Source organism: Columba livia, chromosome 24 (genome assembly GCF_036013475.1).
Source record: "Columba livia isolate bColLiv1 breed racing homer chromosome 24, bColLiv1.pat.W.v2, whole genome shotgun sequence".
In the NCBI taxonomy this organism is placed as follows: Eukaryota; Metazoa; Chordata; class Aves; order Columbiformes; family Columbidae; genus Columba; species Columba livia.
Genome location: NC_088625.1, coordinates 3022752 through 3039289, shown reverse-complemented (window position 1 = coordinate 3039289; position 16538 = coordinate 3022752). Strand labels below are relative to the sequence as shown.

The 16538-nt window shown below is 43.8% G+C and overlaps 1 protein-coding gene across 10 annotated transcripts in view; it reads left to right on the top strand.

Annotated features, from left to right (window-relative positions):
* ARHGAP32 (Rho GTPase activating protein 32) overlaps positions 1 to 16538 on the top strand; it is a 161280-nt gene that overhangs the window by 54055 nt on the left and 90687 nt on the right. For 5 of the 10 annotated variants that reach the window (XM_065040360.1, XM_065040366.1, XM_065040358.1 and 2 more), the window contains exons 2-5: positions 1338 to 1446; positions 14329 to 14420; positions 15402 to 15443; positions 15816 to 15900. In XM_065040360.1, coding sequence (XP_064896432.1) covers positions 1339 to 1446; positions 14329 to 14420; positions 15402 to 15443; positions 15816 to 15900 — 327 coding nt within the window. In that variant the 5' untranslated portion in view covers position 1338. The remainder of the gene's footprint in view (positions 1 to 1337; positions 1447 to 14328; positions 14421 to 15401; positions 15444 to 15815; positions 15901 to 16538) is intronic. The other 5 variants (XM_065040363.1, XM_065040367.1, XM_065040359.1 and 2 more) reach the window with 1 other exon arrangement.

Genomic DNA, 16538 nt, shown 5'->3' with positions numbered 1-16538 from the left:
GCATATAAAATGTTTGTATATTATTATACATATATATATAATATTCCTAGTTTATCTTGGGGTGAGCCCAGGGAAAATCACAACATCTGACTGTTGGGAAAGCTCCTTCCCCCAACGGTGCGGCACTAAGGTTTTACATGCCAGAAGACAATCTGTTAATATAAGTGACTTATTACCTCTATCGTCTTCAGCCTTCTTTGGGCTCAAGTCTCAGATGGCATGGAATTAAGCAGCTACTATTGAAGATTATTAAGGCTTTGCAGATGGTTATCAAGTGTTTATAATTGTGTCAGAGAGAAAATCTTCAGTATCGTTGCCAATACTTTTGTGGTGCTCTGACAACGTATTTAGTTGCCATCAGTAGTAGAATATTCTGCTTTCAGCCAATGCTCAAAGAATTGATTTTATTTTCTTATTTCCAGTGAAAGTCCAAAACACCTTCAATGGGAAGAGTACTAGGATAGCGTTTCAATGGGAAGGGTTTGGGGTGTGCTTTTTATTACAGCAGAAATGCGATCACAAAATTAGGTATAAAACTATATGAGATATAATTTTGTAACTCAGACAAGCCATTACTGCGAGTGTTAATAACTTCATTTTTAACCCTCATGTAGGGTACAAAGGAGAGGTAAATGCTTTGGCCCAGCTGCTTATGTCAGCATGGCAACCGATGTCAAGGGTTCAGAACTTCAGGTCTCTGCTTGTTTTAGTCAAATGGTACATAAATCAGCACAGTTACCATTCAGCGAAACCAGCCCTGCTGCATGCAGTGTTGATTATCAAAATAGTTACCCTAAGTAAATAAATGGCAATGTATTGGTAAAATAAAAGCCTGCCTGAATTTCGTATTTGATGAAATCAGGATGGATAATACCAGACTTCCAACGAGTCTTTGGTACTTCAGATCTGCGCCGTAATCCCCACAAAGGCGCATTTATACAGCTTGCAAGTGCGATATGTAATGATTGCCTGGCTGTTAGAGCAGAGCTGTCATTAGAACAGGCTGAGAAGCCGTTAGGAATACTTCCCAAATTTTGATTTTGAGCCTCTGATCTCTGTGCAGGCTTGAAGTGTACTTCATAGGGTGCTTGAAAGATGGCTCCTTCTCTGAAGAAAACTTTATCTTGATAAAATGAGATGGATTGGAGCACAACCCTGCAGAGCTGTGGCCATTGAAGGTGGTCACCTTTTGGGTAGGATCTGTAAGAATGATGAGTGCTGATGAGTACGATTTCTGGATTTACGAAAGCATTTATATCGTCGTATGAGCCACGTAAATGAGCACCAGAGTATCCCCAATGTCCCCGAGTATCAAACGTCTCTGTCTTCTTTTCCAGAATGATGAAGTCCTCTGTACATTCAGAAGAAGATGACTTCGTCCCAGAGCTTCAGAGGAGCATCCATCCCAGGGAGAGGCCGGATTGGGAGGAGACTCTCAGCGCTATGGTAAAACACCTTCTCGCCTTTTCTGTATGCGTTATTTTTGGTTCTGCACAACCTCGACTTATACTCTAGTTAGGCGTTAGATTATCTTCCCTGAGTTTCAGAGTTTTAAATGGATTGCATAGTACTTTCAACAAGGCCAAAATATTTCCCTTCCCCTGGCAGCTTGTCAAGGAACGCTTCTGCCCTATTAATATGTGCCCCAAAGCGAGTCTAGTAACCAATTAAAAGGTCCATACGATGTCACAATGATTTTCAGTCTGCATTAACCTCTTTTTGAGCAAGGCTTTTGAGCACGAAGGGAGCTTCTTGTAAGAACATGCTCTTTGAAGCATGCAGCATTGTGGGAGAGGAAGATTTTAGCAAGATGCTGGTTAAGTCTACAGAAATAAAAGCTCAGCCTGAAAGCTGACCTACCATCCGAGCAAACAATTGCAGAAAAGCAGCGCGGTTCTCATGCTCGCAGAAGGCACAGACGACTCCATTACCTTGATCTATTCGTTTTCTTTTTAAATGAGTCAGTGAAGTACCTGCGGTTCCACTTTCCCAAGTCCCTCCAGCATTTGCTGAGTTTGGAAGGTCAAATATTGTTTTATTAGGAGCCAAGTAGGGCGATCTGATGGGGAGGTTTTGTGAAGTTATTTTACCTCACAGAAGCTTGACCGGCCTTATTTCAATATAGGAATGTCTGGAAGTTGTATGTGCAGGACAGTCAGGTTCATCTGATGTATGGGCAGAGGGGTATTCATCTCAGTGGACTATTTGAAGTTTAAAGCACCATTAATATCTGTCTGGGGCATGTGAAATAGATCTTGGATTAGCTGTTCTTTACACAACGTTTGGAAAATGTGGAGGCAATCTCTGTGAGCCAGGTATTTATTTTAATTTTAAGCAGGGGAACAAAGATAAGTACTATGTTTTACTCTTTTAAAAAACATCATCAAACCCCATATAAGCCAATGATAATATTTTGTTCCAAACTTTACTTTCAACCCAAAAGATAACGCCCCCAAACACAGGCTTCACCAGTGTTTGTGTCTGCTGGTATTTTCTGTGCCTGTCGCTCCGCTTGAGTCCTTTGCTTATCTACCGTTAATATTGACTTTTCCCACTTCTCACTTCCTGGGTTTTTCTCTGATATGCGGGTGTTTTTTCCTCCTTGGCCAGGAGCTCTGGCTGGTGCTGCCGGTGTGATTCCCCGGTGCGCTGTGCTGAGCGTTCCCCAGCCAGCGGCACCCGCTCCCGGCCTCGGCGCACGCCGCTCCTCAACACCCTGCAGCCTCGTGTCAATCACCGTTTGACACCCCGCTGTCTGTAACCTCGAGGTGTGTCTCTGGAATGGGAGGCTGCAGTTCAGTGTCTCCGCCTGTAACATGAGTTAGCTGACATACATTTGTTAGTGTTGCTTTTTATGGCTGATTTACAATGAAGGAAAGGTTCACCTGCTCTGGCTTGATACTTGCCCTGTTCTCATCAAGGCTGTTGTGCTCATGGATTTTATTGCTCTCTACAACTGAAAGGAGGTTGGAGCGTGGCGCGTCTTGGTCTCTTCTCCCAAACAACAAGAGGGAATGCCCTCAAGTTGCACCAGGGGAGGTTCACATTGGATATTAGGAAAAACTTCCTCACTAAAAGTGCTGTCAGGCATTGGAACAGGCTGCCCAGGGAAGTGTTCATCCCCCATGGAAGTCACCATCCCTGGTGGGGTTTAAAAGACACGTAGATGAGGTACTTAGGGACATGGATTAGAGGTGGACTTGGTAGCGCTGGCTTAGAGGTTAGACTTGATCTCAAAGGTCTTTTCAAACCAAAATGATTCTGTGATTGCTCAGTTTCAAACTGCACCCTATACATGTGCATAATATTCCTCTCCCTGCACTATTAATTCACTTTTTAGAACGTGTCCTCTTGCATAGTTCAATACAAAAACCGAATAGTCCAGGTGGCTATAAAGATATTTGGAGGATGATAAACAAGAACATTCACATCCAAGATCTGTTGCACGATGGTTTGGTGTGATGAAGCACAGGGCTACAGGTAAAGCTACTGAACCTGTATTTATAATGGTTGGATTTGTGCTTACAGTGTTGATCTGACCTCATGGTCCTCTGAAAACATTGTAGATGGGTAGAAAAACCTCGCTTGTTTGTGTTTCCTGTGTTGAAACCTCTGCCTTCTGTCCAGCCGGAAGGTAATATTTACAGGATGTAAATATGTACAGGACGGTGTTCAACACTGGCACTCTCCATCCTCTGTTGAACCAGCGTACCTACTACAGATTTGCTTTCCTTGCTCTTTTCCTTCATTTTGCGTTTTAGCAGCCTCTGATGCTGCCTTTTCCCAGGGCATTCTCCTCACATGGTACACGAGTTTCTCATAGTGGCATAATACATTAAATTGTTGGTTAGTAGCTGTTTAGGTAGCAGACTTGAGGGGTTTTTGTTACTTGCTATGTCAAACCTTAGGGGTCTGGAGAAGTTGGATGTGGCCGTGTTGGCTTATTCTGCCTTGCTTCCCACGGCAGACAGCCGGGCACCCAACGGTGCGAGCTCCCTCACTTCATATGAACTCCACGTTCTGCCTGGTGAGCAAGTGCTGAGCCCGGCGACAGCGTGGAGGGCTTGGGGAATCCTGCCACGGTGGGCAGGCCTGTGCGGCTTTGCGTCTCTTGAACGTTGCCTTTGTACATGTTTTTGTACTTTGGGAAAAGGCAATTTACACATTCACAGTTAGATGAACACATGCGAGTCATCCCTATGCTCTCTCCCCCCTTTTATCTGCAATAGGTTTTGAAGTGCTTATTATTAATTTATATAAGTGCTTTGTTTCCAGAGCTTTTCCTTAACAAGAAATAAACTAAAGGTCTTTCTAAATGTGTGGAGGTTCAATGTCCTCCTACACTGTAAATATAGGTAGGGCAGAAACTCTGTTTTTAATATTTCTGTCATTGCCAGTTTATTCTGGGCACCAAGTACCTTCAGTCCTTTGATACTACTTACCTGCTTGTTTTTTGTTTGCGGTTTAGCAGAAAGACAACTGATTTTGTAATGGAGACCTGTTTTTTTGGGGTACTTTTGGTGGTTCTCGAGACTTCCCTGTGGTTATGAAATCCCACGCTGAAGGAGATGCCGCAGCAGATGGACAGACTTTACAGATAATAACGCAGCTGCCTGCATGGCCCTCAAGGGCTGCTATATTTTGTATCCCCGCCCCGCCATGGTCTATATATTTAGAATGTGGTCGCGTTAGACGCACCGTTTTGCTCACTGCCCCTGCCTCCTGTTCCCACCGCGCTCCGCGTCACCTCCGCACGTGCCGTTTCCTTCCTCTCTGCTCCGGTTTGGAAAGTGCACTTGATGATATCGATTTCTTTGGAGAACACTGAGTTCTAAGGATGAAAAGTTGTATTTGAGCCAAGTAATATTGCAGTATATGGATTTTCTAACGTTTCACTGAGATAGTAATGTTATTTTAAAGGGAAAGAGTGTCTTTTCCTTTTATGGTCCCGAAAAGTGCTCTATTTCTATGTTATAAGAAGTGAAGTTCTGAAAGAGAGCCTTTGTATCATCTTTCTCATATGAACCAACAAAACAACTGTCCTCAGCCTGTCATCAAATTGATATTTGTGCTTAATATGTCATTTTACCTTATGTTACTGACCATCTGACTTACTCTCAACACCTCTTTATGAGTTCAGTAAGTTGCAGTATTTAAAAAGCAGAGTGAAAACAACCTCTCCCCAAGCAGCCTCGCTCCATCCCCATTGCCTTTTTCTTCCATTCGTCTAAATTTTGTGGGGAAGAAGGATTTAAACAACGAGATAGAGATAAAATGTTTCTTTATGCACCCTGTTGAAATGGTGCTGTCACGGAAAGCTGCCACCTGAAGCCGCATTAACATGACAGGCACTGGAGATAAGGTGAATATACTCACTCCAAAGCTACCAATAGGATTTTCTTTGGAAAGGTTGTTTTTTCTGCAGCATCAGCCATTTCTTTAATCTCGGAAAGCTTACAAATACAAGCTGTGGTAGGTTTATCTACAGTGAGATTTTTCCTAGTGCCCCAAGCACAAGAATACAGGTGATGGTTCTGACACCTGGTCTCGTCCTGCAGTGATATCTGCAGGAATTCACTCATGAGTTTATCAGCAGGTTGCCTAGAAAAAGTGTGATGCAGGAACCTCTGAATTCCTGATGGGAAATGGTTATGAATCAGTAAATTTGGCAAATGCTAAGTGAGCAAGAAGGCAGGTAGTCGGATGTTGGTGCACATCATCTTTAACAGCTTCTGCTGCTGGAATGTTAGGAAGAATCCAAACCTACAGATGTTTTAGAAAGGCACAGAGGTTAAGCCCCGTCCTATGAAGTCCCTGGAATAACCTTAGTTCTTATATCAGGTCAGATGAATTCCGAGAGCGGTAGTATTTTCAGCATTTGAAACTAGATAAGGTACCGTCCCACAGATTGTGAAGGTAATAAAGGCTTTTTAATGAGACCTCAATATATCACTCTGTTAAATCTGGGGCATGAGAGAGGAGAAAACTATTTTTAAATGCAATTTATAAAAGCGTGTAGAGATTAGTAAATTGTAACAGTTTAAAGAAAGATTTCGCTGTCCTTAATGTGGGGTTTGTTTCTTATTCTTTGTACAGCACTTAACCCAGTGCTGCCCCAGATCTTCCTTGTGGCTTCTTCAGGGTGCCGTTTGTCACAAAGATAAGGATGGCACAGAAACGGGATTTTGGATGGCGTGGACAATGCAGGCGTTGATATGATACAAACGTTCCATACAGCACACCAAGGCTGTAATAATATTTTGAGCAAAACAGTTCTGGTCTGGCATTGCACCAGTAACCTATATTTCATTTTCAGTTCACATCACATGTTTTCCCTGTTATTGCTGCATGAATCAAGTATTTTTCTTCCCTTGTAAGCTTTTGGCAAGACATTGTTTGGTGGCGTATGGTTCTTGTGCCTGCTCTCCCGCTTGGTTCGAGTCGTTTCTGTTTCACCGGCAAACTCCTGTGAAGCTGGTCCCCGGGAATCTCTGAAAATTAGGGCAATCCCTTAATTGGCACATTGGCTTCTATTTGGGTTTGCCAATTAAATGAGTTCAATTAAACAGAACGGATACCGTATTTTTGGCAGTAAGTATTAATTTATAGCAATCATTTAATTTCCATTGGCGATGCTATAGAAGCAATTGTTTCTGGTTGCACTTAGAGTATATGCAGTCTTGCGGTGTAGTGTTGATCCAGGAGAAAAGAATGGCATTTTCTAAATTTTTGTTTATATGCAACATTTAGTAAAGAAGGAAGGATTTAGAATTTGCTGAGGCTGGATGAGTAAAGTTTGTTTTCCGTCATGATCACCAGTTTTAATGCATCCTGATTTTGCATTTTATCTGTCTATTGCAGAGTGAATCCAATGCACATCAGTAAATACAGTCATGTTTGGGTCGTGTATTTACATGCCACCACTAGTATTTCTTCTTTTATGGTCCTAGGGGGTAACAGCAATTAAAAAGATAGAGGTGGCACTGGAGTTTAATGGCTAATTTTTTGAACTCTCCCAGTAGCCCTCTGCCAAATGACGTAAGTGTAGGTAGGCATAAAAATGCATTAATGTACATTAGGCACTTAAGCCTGGGTTTACTGAGGCATTAGGGAGCCTGAGTGTGTCTGTTTATCACACTGTGAGTAAACCACTGGGTTGTGCTCTCTGTAGTAGCTGTGTGGCAATGAAGGCCACATAACATTGTTATTGCCATAACCACTGGCTGGCCAGGGGGCTCACCAAGGTGGGATTTCCTCGTTGATGACTGAATTAATCTCTGTTGTTGTTTGTGTGATGAGATATTGCTCTCTACCATAACAACGCAAAGCTCCACTTGTCCTTTTATGCCTAAGCCATGGTTAGGATCACCTCATCCCTCTGTGAAACAATGGGCTGTAGAAACTGCATCAAACAAGGGGCTGGGATTTTTGGAGTCTCTTTTTTTAAGCCAACAAGGACCTGGAATTGAAGTATTGTGCTCATTGACTCTTCTATTTTCTCTGGCTTTTTTCTACAGTTCATTTTACAGAAGAAGGACTCTAACCCTGGCTGCCTTTCCCACGCGTATTGTATGTGGGATTTTTGTTCCTAAAGTACATTCCTTCGCCAGTGTGCTATTATGCGAGGCTGTGTACTGTACTGCTGAGAGCTTTGGGAATGGTAATAAGGATCTCACTGCTGCTTCGCTATAGCCATGGCAAGGCCGAACGTAAAGCTGGCAGGTAGTTATCATGCTAATGTCGTCCTCAGGAGCTAACCATTCCGTTTTGCTTGTCGCATCCCTTTTTGTCTCTAAAACCAGTGAGAGCTATGAAAGAAAATACAAGCATGGGACAGTTTTGCTGGAAGTTCACTGTCCTTTGGGTACATTTGATTCATCTGCAGAGGATCAGTTCAAGTCTTTAAGCCTCGCTTAGGAAATCTTCGCGTGACATAAAATCAACCTGCTTTACAGAGGTGAATTTTGGTCACAATGCCCGTGTAGGTTCAAACAGCTGCCAAGCTGCTTGGTCTATGTCTCAGCTCTCACTTACCAAATGAGTTGTTTCACATGTGAGCCGGAGATGGTTTTACCCGTGGATCTGTGAGCCAGTGAACTTTATCTGAAAACACAGGAGATGAATAGTTAAGAATTTGCGTTTTGTTCTTTCCAGGCTGATCCTCTAAACTATGGTAAATGGATGCCCTGGACTAATGCTGAGTCTCAGGAATGAGAGGTTTCCCTTCATTTGCCAGCTCATGGCAGTGCTTAAAAGTGTTTTTTTTTTTTTTCCTTTTTCTTATTTTTCCCCACTTTGGAGTGGAAAAGCTGGGAGTAGAAAACACACATCCTGTGTGGTCTTTTGAAAGAGGAGAATTCCCTGTTAACCATGGCATGCAGTAAGCACTGGCTAGAACAATTGAACATTGACAGGGAATATGGAAAATGGAATTAAAAGTCCTCAACTCAAAAAATGATACACATGAAAGTATCTTTATTGAATGCAGATTTCTTGGACATGTGATTAGGAGTGTGCGTAGCCCAGAGTTTTCCTACTGGAAGCACTTGTCGTTTTTTTCACTGCCTTTCGTCTATCACATTTCTCATTTACTGTGAGGTTTTACAGGCATCTCGCTGGGTAACTGTTTCCCTGCATTCCCAAGTCCCTGAGCTGGGAGCTAAATCTAAAAAGTCAGCACTACTTCTAATAACCCCAGCAGTCCTGGCCTTGAGCTATGCCTGCACTTAAGCCAGTCCTACAGCTGTCCTCTGCCACGTCACAAGGGATAGTTCTTTTATCTTCGCAACAAGGATCAGGTTAAGGAGCTACGTGATGACTCAAATTTAAAAATATATATAAAAATTCAACTGTTTCTCGTTCTGAAAACCACCTTTGTGCTTTTCTGTTGGATCTCAAAGGTGTTTTTTTGCATTGGATTGCTGTAATGAGAGCGAGCTAGACCCTTGTCCTCTCGTGGGTAGGATTGATCTGATGCCTGCTCCTTGCTGCGTGAGGGTGTAGAGATGGGCGCACAGGCCCCTTGGGCATGAGAACAGGAGCCTGTCCTTGGTTTGCAGCGTTGCTGGCACTGGAGGTGGTTGTTAGACGTGCCAGTGCTGCGCTCTGCCGCTCAGACCCTGAACAGCACCGGGTGCTCGTTCTTCAGAAAGTCAATTGGGAAATGCACAGCTGGAGGGAGGGTGTTTGTTTGCCTTTAGTAAAGCTTCTGTAGTATAACAAGCAGATATTTTTGTTTAAGCTGCGACTGTCAGCCCCAGCTACATAAACCAGATACTATTGCTTCTGCATTTTAAATATGGCCCAGTATCACAAGCGGCTCTGAGAAATGTAGCTGAAATGTATTGAAGGGACATAAACATCCTGTATGAAAAGTACTTGGAAAACTCATTTGCATCCACTAAATGAATCAATGGAAAGTGGGATTACAAAGAACTTGGCAAATATTTGCGTTTCCATCACGTTGTCACTGTGCCTCTGACATTTTGGGATGAACGTTGCACCTTCATCGATGACTGTACATTCCTTAAAGAAGTGGCCCAGTTATGGTCTTCCTGTGCTCAGGTACATTTTAATCCTTTTCAGGATATTGCTTGGGGAGATAAATGCTGCAGAGTCGGGAACCTTTCACTTGGAGCTATTTGTAGCAGTTTGGACACGGTGACTTTCAGTTTAGTGGAAGCATTTTTCCTTTGCTTTGCTGATTTATTTATTGTGGAGAACCAGGATAGTTGCTACAGCACATAAAGTGAGAGTAGAGCTTTGTCTCCCTGGGGCGTGTTAGTGGCTGTGAAGTATGAAGCCAAGATGAACCATATTTATTCTTTCCTCATGCTTCAGGCTGAGTTTTGAGCAGTGATTGGTAGAAGCAGGATGGTGCTAATGGAGATCCCATCTTCTGCCTCGCAGTGATTTGTAGGACAGGTTCTCGATAGCGTTGCGAAGTAAGATTTGCCAAGAAGTGGATGTTGACCCAGCTTTGTGTAGCTGGTTGGTACCCAAGAGCAGAAACACCAACGTCAGATCTCAAATGGCATAGACTGGCCGCTCCAGTTCATCCTCTTAATGGCACAGTAACAACTTCTACTGAAACAACGTTCCCGTTTGCTGCTGTTCTTCAGTGAAAAAGTAAAACTCTAGCAAAGCTTGGTTTCTTTGGAGAGCTCCATGAGGTTTTACCATTTTTTTTTCCCCCTCTCTTTTTTCCCCTCCAAGAAAATGAAGGGAAAATGAAAATGATGTAAAGAAAAGACTGTCATGGAAACCAACAAGCATTTTGAGTCAGCTCTGCTGTTTTTAGAAACAAGGCCATGTGCTGAAAGAATCCAGAGCAATCTGGTCCCTCCAAACTGGCTTTGCCGAGAGACTGATGGTAGGAAGATGCATAAATGTTGTTGCCTAACAGTTACTCTTGCTTTGTGTCAAGCTTGGATAAAAGTACCTTTTCTCCTCAGGGATTTTACAGTAGTATTATGGAAAACCAGTTAAGTGGGTATGGGATTCTTGGAGGTTGATGGGAGTCCACCCTTTCTTCTCTTGTAGTGCATCCCAGTGTAATTCTGCGGCAGCAGGAGAGCTGTGGGGTTTGCGTAGGTTCCACATTCTCCACTATTGAGTATATCAGGGTGGAAACTTTATCACATCATGTTCACTGGACTGTTTTCTTCAATTTTACATGTATTTTCAAACTGTGTTACATTTCTGGATGTCAGGGAGACAGGTTGACATGTTTTCTGATAAATACAATAAGACTTTTTAGGAGAAAATCCTTTCACATTATGCAGTGGAGTTCTTAGCTATAAATTATTTATGACTAAGGTTTTGTGTGCTAGAGAGTGCAAAGCTCAAGTTTTCCAAATGATGTCTATAAAAAGGCCAAAAATTTCAAACTTGCACGCTTAAAGCTGGACACCCCAATTCCCAAGCAACACGTGAAAACTGCACAAGTGATGTAGCATCTTCAGGGATCCCCTGATACCCACCGAGCAAACGGCCGTGATGGTTTAATAATGGAATGACCGACCATCAAGACTGTCAGCGTAGGAGAACTGAGGATCCTGCTGAAGTCAATTGACTGTGTTCTGCATCGAGTCCTAATTTGTTTGTGAACTTTTGGACCAAAGCAGATTGATGCAGCAGTGCCATTGAGCTGTGAAAATGGGACTACAGAATTTGCATAAACAGATTTGCTGTGTGCAATTACTGGGCTTCCGCAGAACAGCGATGCATAGAAAACAGGGAGGTGAGAAGCAACGGGTGATGCTGGCTCGCTAATTTTCAGATGTAAATAATTCAACTATTTCAAAATGATTTTTAAAATTAAATTACCGTGACACAAATCACAAAAGCTGACAAATCTCATTTGGAGTGTTGTGTTTGGACAGGAGGGTAACCTAGGGTGACATTGTGCCTGCCAGGTTTGGGATCAAAACAGGTTCCAAGTAGTGGTGAATAAAGTCTGGTTTTCTGTAGCTATGTGTCTTTGGTTTAAATGGAAAGTAGTTGCAGTTTATTTTGGAGCAATACTGTTTCTAAAATTGCAATCAGTTTCTTTTTTACTTACCTATCCAGCAATTTTTTTCTGGTGTTAGTACTTGGTACTAAAGATTTTAGCTTGCACAAATTCAGCGTTTTACCCTTTCTCCTCAATTGTGAGACTTACAAGACTGTCGTTGTGCAGCCGAGTCCAAAGAGCTCACATCGAATTGGAAAAGCAACCCAAGTTAATGACTGTATTGCATCTCATCGGAGTCCTTTTAAATGGATCCATGCTGCTGGAAATGGGCTGGCAGGTGTCTCCTCCAGCAGGCTCTGGACATGAGTGGGAAGAGGAGGATAATCCCACTTCTTCAGAGGGACGCTGGCATTTGAGTCTCCTGGAGGTGGGAGTTTGGCCTCTGCTGCTTTGAGCCAGATCCAGGGCAGTCTCAAGCTGGCTCGGAGCCCACGTTTTTCTGTCAGGTCTGTTTATCCATTTTTATATCTCACCAGCTTCTAGTGCTGACGGAGGAGAACAAGTATTTTTCTTCCTACAGAAATTCTGTTCCTTAGAAAATTAAGGCGAGCACATCCAGCTTTGCCTGAAAGCAGCTTACAGGAACTGCACATTTATTACTGTAATTAGTTATTTTCTTATGTAAAAGACCTGTAAGATTTATTAAATTGGTGATCCTATTAATGTTCAAATTCACAATGAAACTCTCAAGTGTCCTATTACATACTAAAGCAATTGTGTGCTTAGTAACAGTCAGTCAGACAAGGATAGATTTATTTAAGAATATAAATGTTGTCCTTGCCTTTCTTCAGTGAGTTGAGTGTGCACGTTCTGCGGGACACTGGAGTTAAAGTATTGCTTATGTTCAGGGCTGAGAAAGGTGCAACAGCAGCGTAGGGAAAAGGGACCTGGGGGTCCTGGGGACAGCAGGGTGACCATGAGCCAGCACTGGGCCCTTGTGGCCAGGAAGCCAATGGTACCTGGGGTGGGTTAGAAGGGGGTGGTCAGTAGGTCAGAGAGGTTCTCCTGCCCCTCTGCTCTGCCGTGGGGAGACCACACCTGGAATCTTGTGTCCAGTTGTGGCCCCTCAGTTCCAGCAGGACAGGGAACTGCTGGAGAGAGTCCAGCGCAGCCACCAAGATGCTGGAGGGAGTGGAGCATCTCCCGTGTGAGGAAAGGCTGAGGGAGCTGGGGCTCTGGAGCTGGACAAGAGGAGACTGAGGGGGGACTCATTCATGGGGATCAAGATGGAAAGGGGGAGTGTCAGGAGGATGGAGCCAGGCTCTTCTGGGTGACAACCAGTGACAGGACAAGGGGCAATGGGTTCAAACTGGAACACAGGAGGTTCCACTGAAATTTGAGAAGCAACTTGTTGGGGGTGAGGGTGGCAGAGCCTGGCCCAGGCTGCCCAGGGGGGTTGTGGAGTCTCCTTCTGTGCAGACATTCCAACCCGCCTGGACACCTTCCTGTGTAACCTCATCTGGGTGTTCCTGCTCCATGGGGGGATTGCACTGGATGAGCTTTCCAGGGCCCTTCCATCCCTGACATTGTGTGATAATGTGATTCAAAGTTATTCAATTATGTTGAAAGGAGGGAGCTGCTTTCTAACAGCCACAGCATCCCTTTTCCCAGGGCAGTGCTGGAAATTACAGGAGTTTGTCTGCATGAGGGGGATTTGTGCTCTGCTCATGTTGGTTGGATGGATTCAGATGTCTGTGGTGCACGTCTGCATCTGAGCCGGGCTCAGCCTGGAATCCCGGCATCCAGGCAGACGTAGATCCTCCTGCAGCAGGGTTGCTGTTCCCCCAGTCTGGTTTTCAGAAGCCGGTGAACCAGACCCAAGGTGCCTGTTTATCTCTGGTTACTCAAGTCGCCTGCGGTAGATGACGGCGTTGAGCCGCACACCTTGTGCATGTCTGAGCTGAACGAGGCGAATCGCTCCCCCCGGCTCTGCTGCTGTTGGGTAATGAATATGGGCATGGCGAATGGTTTTGCCTTATTTACTGCTGCTCTTTGTGATGTGGTGAAGCACATGTAAATTTGACCTGTGGCAAGATCGAATCAGAGCTTCAGGGAGGGGGATGAGAAAGATTCTCCTGTTGTTCATCTCATAGGTGGGCTGCTAGCTGGAATTGTATAATTGTCCGACTCTAAAGTTTTGGAGGTGAAGACCTAGTGATTTCCGTGTTTTACATTGCAGCCTACAGCTGTATTCTGTTATATGGGACTGATCATCTCTGTTCTTTTGGTGGAGCAGCTTAGGAACATTGGTGCTGATCTGGATCAGGGAACTCATCTGCTCACTCCTGTCATTAGAAAATGGATTTGATGTAATAGTTTTTTTATTCCATACCTGTAAGAGAGGCAACACTGAAGTGCCTCTTCCACTTGCTTGAGCATTGTCTATTTTGGACATTAGTCATGTTTACAGTGCACTGTATAAAGCAGGAAAAAGCTCATTCAGCTGCTCATCACTAATGAGTTATCTCTGGCCAACAGCAGGGAGCATGGTTTCCTCCTTCAGGAATTTTAGTATTCATGCACTTATACCGATAGCTTTTTTAAAAGCTCACCTCCCACATTAATTGGATTTTCCACTGTATGAGCTATCCAGCTTCTTCCAGTCCCTCCGCCGGAATCTCAGTGCACAGATGTTTGGAAAATCAGGTACTTAATGAGCAGTCCAAGTATGGAGCGTAGGAGCGCATGTTAGCCTCCTGCCTCTGGAAATCTCTTTAGAAGCCAAAAATAGTAATGCAAAAATACTGGATCTTGCAGTTATTACTAAGAATTAACATGCAGTCATTTTTTTCCCCTTCTTTTTCTTTCTGCAGGCAAGAGGTGCAGATATCCCCGACATAGCGGGGGAGCTGCCGCTGCGGACCTGCGGCAGCACAGCCAGCATGAAAGTGAAGAATGTGAAAAAGTAAGAGCGGCGTTCTTTGATTTTCCTGTCTGTGGGGCTTCCAGTGTTGATATCCTGGCTTCTAGCTGTTGTGCTCCCTTTTTTGATAGTGACTTCATCAGAGCGACCAAAATCCATGCGAAACAAAGTAAATTATAGCTAAAACTGGGGACATGAGAGGTTTTGTTGGCTGTCTCAGCTGTTTCTGGCCATAGAAGCAAAGCTTGTCACAGTTTCAAACCTCCCTGTTGCTGCGTTTTGTGATTTCTTCCTGAAACTGATTCATTTAAAATGAATAAATAAGCAAAGCTAAAGAGAAGCCCAGGCGATGTATAAATGAGATCATTTTCCCTGCCTCCTTATGCTCTGGGAAGCTAAACCAGGACAAGTGGGTGGCCTAGATATATTTTATATTTGGCACTTTTTCCCTCTGAAGAGGTGCACCTACCTCTCCATTGGAGTGGATTTTGCACAATTTTTCTTTTTTAGGGATTATTTTTTTCTTCTCTGACCTCCCAATCTCATTTTCTCCCAGCGAATGTAAACCAATTTACGCTTGCAGTGAAGGTTTCAAACCTCCACCCTGCAAAAGCGATCAAAACTAATCAGTGTTACCTGACTTCTCTTTGCTAAGGATGCGGAGTTGAGGACCAAAACTCCCCAATATTGCTCGATCTGTGCATCCTGATCACCTCTCGTCGTGCTCTGATGCTGTAGGGGAAATGGCTCTTTGCTTGAGCGCTGAGCAGCCAGATGCTGCATCTCACTTCCCACTTATATTCCCGTGGGAAGAGAGAGTTAGATAATGACAATCTCATTGGCTCAGCACCAGAAATATCTATAGGAGTCTATAATAGCTTCAGCAGAAGCAAGAGCATGTTGCAGAGCCAGAGGATCTCCCCATCAGCCATCACTGTAGCTGGAGACACTTGGGAATAATGATGCCTCACTTTTGAATTTTAAAAAGGCAAAGGATAAATAGCGTTTGTTCTGCACCCTCAGATACATCAACCCGGGACTGATGGGCTGTGATGCCTTTCACAGGTAAAGTTCTCCTTTCCTATGTGTCTCGTGTAAGGCTGTTTATTTGCACTGCAAAAACGCATTTGTGAGGGTAGAGCCGCTTGTCCCTGCACCGTTTCCTAAAGATGTGGGCTTTGGTGTTGATGAAATGCCACACGGTTCTTTAAAGATGCGGTGATAAAAACCACTTTGCAATTTAGTTTTCCTTTCTCGCTCAGTTCCTTTCTCACTGTTCTGGTGCATCAATCAGCAAATCCCTCTGTTCCCTTGGCTTTAGGATGAGAAAGTCGTGATTATTTTGTATCAGTAACTGCATTTTACAACAGTACTTGATGCTGAGCATTGTTGCAGTGATTTGCATCCATCTTATGGTGTGCTTTTGATGTGCTCCAGGTTATCCTTTACAAAGGGTCATTTCCCGAAGATGGCTGAATGTGCACATTTCCATTATGAAAATGTGGATTTTGGCAACATACAGGTGAGTTTGAGATTTCTTTTAAATACAAAACAACATTGTGTTTGGTTACCAAGTAACCTGGTGGGGGAGGCAGCAGGGGGACCTCCGCTAAGGTTTGGTTAGTGTGTTGCAAAACGTTTAGTGATAAGAAGTTAAAGCAATCAAGTCTCTTTACTTCTGTGTTCTGAGCCAGAGTGTGTCCTCAGCCATGTGGCCACCCCTTGGAGGCAGGAGGTGCTTTTATTTCCACTGCATTTGACTGATGTCGCTATTTTAAGACCGCATCAAACTCTCATTATTGAGGCATCTGTAATAACTGCATGCATATTTTTAGCTTGTGTGTGTATCTTCAAACAATTGTGTGAACGTATTTATGTAAACATAAATAATTCCAATTTATCCATTCTCTTCACGTTGTCTTGGCTCTGCATTGTGCATTACAGCAGCTGTGTCATCAGAATACAAGAAATGGGTAGTCAGCCTGAGCTGCATTTCTAGAATCACGCAGGCTTCGCTCCTTTGTGATCCGGCCATCAGAAATACAGGCAGGAGCGTTTTTCATTGAGCAGCACCGGGGAGGGCTGAGAACCCGGAATCACTGCTGGTTTCTCATCAACGGGGCACGTCTTGTTCTGAGCTTAGAGAAGCAGGAACACCTC